The 5,712-nt window shown below is 43.3% G+C and overlaps 1 protein-coding gene across 2 annotated transcripts; it reads left to right on the top strand.

The window, feature by feature from the left end:
- Nucleotides 1-2,551: 2,551 nt before the first annotated feature.
- Nucleotides 2,552-5,447, top strand: LOC116519658 (zinc finger protein 883-like). 2 transcript variants are annotated; one of them, XM_032233659.1, is made up of 2 exons: nt 2,552-2,838; nt 2,996-5,447. In XM_032233659.1, the coding sequence occupies exon 2, from the start codon at nt 3,149-3,151 to the stop codon at nt 5,387-5,389; it is 2,241 nt and encodes a 746-aa protein (XP_032089550.1). In that variant the 5' UTR covers nt 2,552-2,838; nt 2,996-3,148; the 3' UTR covers nt 5,390-5,447. The 2 variants fall into 2 exon arrangements, with proteins under 2 accessions (XP_032089550.1, XP_032089551.1); XM_032233660.1 differs by having other exon boundaries at nt 2,552-4,532; nt 4,617-5,447.
- Nucleotides 5,448-5,712: the final 265 nt, after the last annotated feature.

Below are 5,712 nucleotides of genomic sequence, written 5' to 3'. Positions count from 1 at the left end.
AAGAAAGGTGTGGTCCGCGAAGCTTTAAGAAGGCGCCATAGACTTCCGCTCTGAGGAATATAGACTTTTGAAGTGTAGAGGGACGCTCGCGTTGATAATTCCGGGTCGATTCTCCGGAGCTTCTCCAATCGTGCTTTTTCCAAAAGGCTTTAACACAGGGGTGTCCAAACTTGGGAACTTTAAGACTTGTGGACTTTAACTCCCCGAATTCCGCAGCCACCTATGCTGGCTGGGGAATTCTGGGAGTTGAAGTCCACAAGTCTTAAAGTTCCCAAGTTTGGACACCCCCGCTTTAACAGTAACAGAGTTGGAAGGGACCTTGGAGGTCATCTAGTCCAACCCCCTGCTTACGCAGAAGACCTATGCTAGAGATTCGAACCGCCGAACTGCCCACCTTTCTGCTCGACAAGCTCCTGTTTTGCTTCCCATCCAAGAAGCTTCATGTAAATCCTTCCCATGAATGGCAAGGAACAATGGATGGAAACTAACCAAGGAGTGAAGCAACTTGGAATTGAGGAGAAGCTTCCTTAACAGTAAGGATGATTAACCAGTGGAACAGAGATCCGGACCCTTACCACTCTTCCGGCCTTCCGTAAAGCGACCAAGACCTGGCTGTTCCGGCAGGCCTGGGGCTGTTGATTAAAATCCAGCCCCACGTGATTTAATGGATGATTTTATTTTAATAATTGTATTTTTAATATTCTATGTTTTTGCTTTTGTTGTGAGCCGCCCAAAGTCCCTAGGGAGTGGGCAGCATACAAATTTTATTAAAGTTGCAAAGTTGCTTGCCACCAGAAATTGTGGGTGCTCCATCACTGGAGCTTTTTAAAGAAGAGACAGTCACTTATCTGAAATAGCATAGGTTCTTCTGCTTGAATAGAGGGCTGGACTAGAAGACCTCTAAGGCTCCTTCTAACTCTGGTTCTGATTCTGGTTCTTCCAATTCCCACCAATAAGTAAGAACTGAAGCTTCTAGGACAAGAAGCAAAATGTTTTTAAAGAAAACAGAAACCATTCAGAAAAACCAGTTCTGGTTCTCGCATTGAGAATCCCAGCTATGATTAATAGACTTGGAGGATAATGCTTACACGTGTGATGTTTATAACGTTTGATATTATTAACTAATGATAGATAAAACTGAACAGAGCTTTTAATTAAATAATGGAAAATGTTTAATAAGGACCAGTGAAGATCACAGGATATAGACTTTGAGAATAATAATAACTATTGTGTGTATAAGGTTTACCATTTGTATTGAAAAGAGATTGTACCCAGACAGTGCACTGCTATTGTGAAGGTGCAAATTTTATATATAACAAAAGAAATGGCACAATAAAAAAAAATTTTTAAAAATCCCAGCTACCATCTCCAAAACTGTTTCCAATCTGATTTATCTTTAGAGATGTTTAAGCAAATTCAGAATTCATCCCTTCTTTCATTCATTCATTGCATAATAAAAAAATAATTTTAAAATCCCAGCTCTCTTGTCCAAAACTGTTTCTAATCTATCTTTAGATGTTTAAGCAAATTCAGAATTCATCTTTTCTTTCATTCATTCATTGCACAATAAAAAAATAATTTTAAAATCCCAGCTCTCTTGTCCTAAACTGTTTCCAATCTGATTTATCTTTAGATGTTTAAGCAAATTCAGAATTCATCCTTTCTTTCTTTCTTTCTTTCTTTCTTTCATTCATTCATTCATTTAGTTATTTATTTATATTTTAATGTACTTTTATTTATATTTTTAATTTATGATTTATTTCTTTTATTTATATTGAATTCATCCTTTCTATGTCTCTGCAACTCATTCTAACTCTGCGGAGAACTTAGTTTGATTCCACTTGCTGGAGAAAAAATGCATCTAAGAGCTGAGATTGACGCGCAGCGAGGAAGGGCGGTGCAGCAGAATCGTGCAGGGGGCGGGATCATGCGGGCCGCAGCCAATGGGATGGCGCAGAAGCCCCACCACCACCACCACCACCACCACTACCACCAAGTATGCAAATGCGAAGGGCGTGACGAGAAAACCCAGACGTTCGGAAACATCAAGGAGGCGGTGCCTGGAGAGGAAAAGGCGGAGCTTCGCAGAAAGGAGTTGACTGGGAAATCTAGCGCCTTCACTTTCGGAATCGCTTGTTTTCAATTTTTTATTCTTTATCATAGCATGAAATACAAAATATAAAGAAAAATACAAGTAAAAGTAAAATAATGGAGGAAGAGAGGAGGGGAGTAAAGTGTAAGGTAGAGGGAGGAGCATTAATGTCCTCTTCTCCTTTTGATGCAGTAGAATAAACAACACTTCAACTTTTTACTTTTATATAATAAAGGTAAAAGCAATCTGGACTCTTCCCCCCCCCCTTAGGTCTCCCCTCCGGACAACCCTGCCAGGTAGGCCTGCGGAGGGAAGGCTGCCCCCCCCCACCCCAGTCAGAGCAGCCCCGCCTCGAAAAGGGAGAAGGTTGGGGGGAGGGGCGAACTAAGGCAGGAAGGGCGGACAAGCCGCAGAGGAAGAGTCGCGGAGGGCGGAAGGGAGCGGATGACAAGAGCAAGAAGCAGAGAGGCGGAGCCAAAGGGGGGACGATCCCAGAGACCAAGGGGCGAGGGCGGCGCGCCAGTAAGGAGCGAGGGGCGGAGTCACAAAGCGGGCACCGCCAATGCGATGGCGTAGAAGCTGCCGCATGCAAATATGAACAGCCCTGAAGAGAAAGTTTTCTTCGCAATCGGAGAAGCCTACGGGAGCGACAGGGGAGGAGGGGAAGAGGCCTCGCCCACAAATGCGCAATCAGAGGAGCGACGGGAGAAACTCTGCGGTTAGGGGACGGAAGTGCCCGGATGCAGGTAGGGCGCGGGGAGTGCTGGGAGTCGCCAGGCTGAGAGGCTCTGCGGACAGGAGAGTTCTGGGAGGGAGGCCCGTGGGAGGCGGAGGCGGAGGCCTCGGGTCTCCCCTGCTGGGAAGGGGACGCAGCCGTCACCCGCCCCTCTCTCTGCCCTGCAGGAGGACGGAGGAGCCCGGCGGGAGAACGAAGGAAGCGCCGCCCGAGAGGAGGAGGAATAGTGCGGACCCCGCGGAGCAGCCCTGCCCGGTCCCGGCGCGGCTGCCTCGGGAGACGGCGGGGAAAGGCCTGAAGGCTCCGGGGTTGCAGAAGAGATGAGCAAAGGGGGACCCCGGGAAAGGCAGCTGCCTGGAAGGAGATTCGGGGAGGAGGAAACGGACGGAGACCCCGAGACGGTCCTGGAGGGCGGAGGGTCCTTCGGAAGACCCTCAAATCCCCAAAGGATCCAGGAGGAAGGAAAGGAATATCAGCACCGGGAACGTGAGAAGTCCTTCAAGAAAAACGGCCATCTTCAAAGGCATCTAAGGGTCCTTTCACGAGAGAAACCATTTAAATGTCTGGAATGTGGAAAGAGCTTCAATAAGAGGATTGACTTTGATAGACATGAAAGAATCCACTCAGGGGAAAAGAAATATAAATGCACAGAATGTGAACAATCCTTCAAAAAAACCAGATATCTTCAAAAGCATGTAAGCATCCACATAGAGCAACAGAAATATCAGTGTTCAGAATGTGAAAAATCCTTCAGAAGAAAACACCATCTTCAAAGGCATCTAATGATCCACTCAGGAGACAAACCTCACAAATGCCTGGAGTGTGGAAAGAGCTTCAGTCAGAGGGGCCACCTTTATAAACATCAAAGAGTCCATTTTCAAGAAGAGTATGAATGCGGGGAATGTGAAAAATCCTTCAAAAGAAAAGATGCTCTTAAAACCCACCTAAATGTCCACTCAGGAGAAAAGAAATACGAATGCACGGAATGTGAAAAATCCTTCAAAATAAATGGCAATCTTCAAAGGCATCTAAGGATCCACTCAGGAGACAAACCTCACAAATGCCTGGAGTGTGGAAAGAGCTTCAGTCAGAGGGGCCACCTTTATATACATCAAAGAGTCCATTTTCAAGAAGAGTATGAATGCGGGGAATGTGAAAAATCCTTCAAAACAATTCAAACCCTTGAAAAACATCAAAGAACCCACAAGCCAAATATGTGCCTGGTGTGTGGAAAGAGCTTCACTACAAGGGAAAGTCTAGATATCCATCAAAGAATCCACAGAGGAGAAAAACCTCATAAATGCCTAGTGTGTGGAAAGAGCTTTACTGTGAGTAGACATCTCCATCGACATCAAATGATTCACACGGGAGAGAAACCACATAAATGTCTGCAGTGTGGAAAGAGCTTCAATGTAAGGAGCAGTCTTATTATACATCAAAGAATTCACACAGGTGAAAAACCACATAAATGTCTGGAGTGTGGAAAGAGCTTCAGTCAAAGCAGCAGTCTTAATAACCATCAAAGAATCCACACAGGTGAAAAACCATATAAATGTCTGCAGTGTGGAAAGAGCTTTAGTGAAAAGAGCAGTCTTAATAAACATCAAAAAATTCACACAGGTGAAAAACCACATAAATGTCTGGAGTGTGGAAAGAGCTTCAATGTAAGGAGCAGTCTTAATAGCCATCAAAGAATTCACACAGGTGAAAAACCACATAAATGTCTGGAGTGTGGAAAGAGCTTCAATGTAAGGAGCAGTCTTAATAGCCATCAAAGAATTCACACAGGTGAAAAAAAACATAAATGTCTGGAGTGTGGAAAGAGCTTTAGTCAAAGGAGCGGTCTTAATAGCCATCAAAGAATCCACACAGGTGAAAAACCATATAAATGTCTGGTGTGTGGAAAGAGCTTCAGTCAAAGGAACGGTCTTAATAAACATCAAAAAATTCATACAGGTGAAAAACCTCATAAATGTCTGGAGTGTGGAATGAGCTTCATTGTAAGGGACAGTCTTACTATCCATCAAAGAACACACTCAGGAGAAAAACCCTACAAATGCCTGGAGTGTGGAATGAGCTTTATTAGGTGTAGTAACCTCCGTCAACACCAAAGAATTCACACAGGTGAAAAACCATATAAATGTCTGGAGTGTGGAAAGAGCTTCCGTGTAAGGAGCAGTCTTAATATCCATCAAAGAAGTCACACAGGTGAAAAACCACATAAATGTCTGGAGTGTGGAAAGAGCTTCAGTCAAAGTTGCGGTCTTAATAAACATCAAAGAACTCACACAGGTGAAAAACCACATAAATGTCTGGAGTGTGGAAAGAGCTTCAGTGAAAAAAGCAATCTTAATATCCATCAAAGAATTCACACAGGTGAAAAACCACATAAATGTCTGGAGTGTGGAAAGAGCTTCGGTGTAAGGAGCAGTCTTAATATCCATCAAAGTATTCACACAGGTGAAAAACCACATAAATGTCTGGAGTGTGGAAAGAGCTTCAGTCAAAGGAGTGGTCTTAATAAACATCAAAGAACTCACACAGGTTTTGTTGAAAAATGAAGGAATAAGATCTCTGAAGGTATGAAATGCAAGGTTAACAATAAATATAAGTATAATTTCTGGGGGAAAATAATGCTAATGTTAACTGAATATATATTGTAGAATGAAAATGAGGCCTTTAGTTAGATGAAACATTTGAGACGGTAAATATTATTTGAAGATGCAGATGTTAAAACACTTGTAACCAAACGACATGCTGCATGTGATGATGGTTGTTTTTTTTTTTCCATTTTTCCCCCTTTTGGGTGTTTTTGCCTTTTTTTTTTTAAATCCTAGGTTATTGTGGTGTCTATTAAATATATAACAGAGAGATACGGGATGTG

The sequence above is a fragment of the Thamnophis elegans genome, chromosome 16 (assembly GCF_009769535.1).
Source record: "Thamnophis elegans isolate rThaEle1 chromosome 16, rThaEle1.pri, whole genome shotgun sequence".
Taxonomy (NCBI): domain Eukaryota; kingdom Metazoa; phylum Chordata; class Lepidosauria; order Squamata; family Colubridae; genus Thamnophis; species Thamnophis elegans.
This window is presented reverse-complemented; position numbering and strand designations above follow the sequence as displayed.

What these genes read in the sequence shown, in the direction of transcription:
- LOC116519658 (XM_032233659.1), top strand. Translation starts at nt 3,149, where the DNA reads ATGAGCAAAGGGGGACCCCGGGAAAGGCAGCTGCCTGGAAGGAGATTC.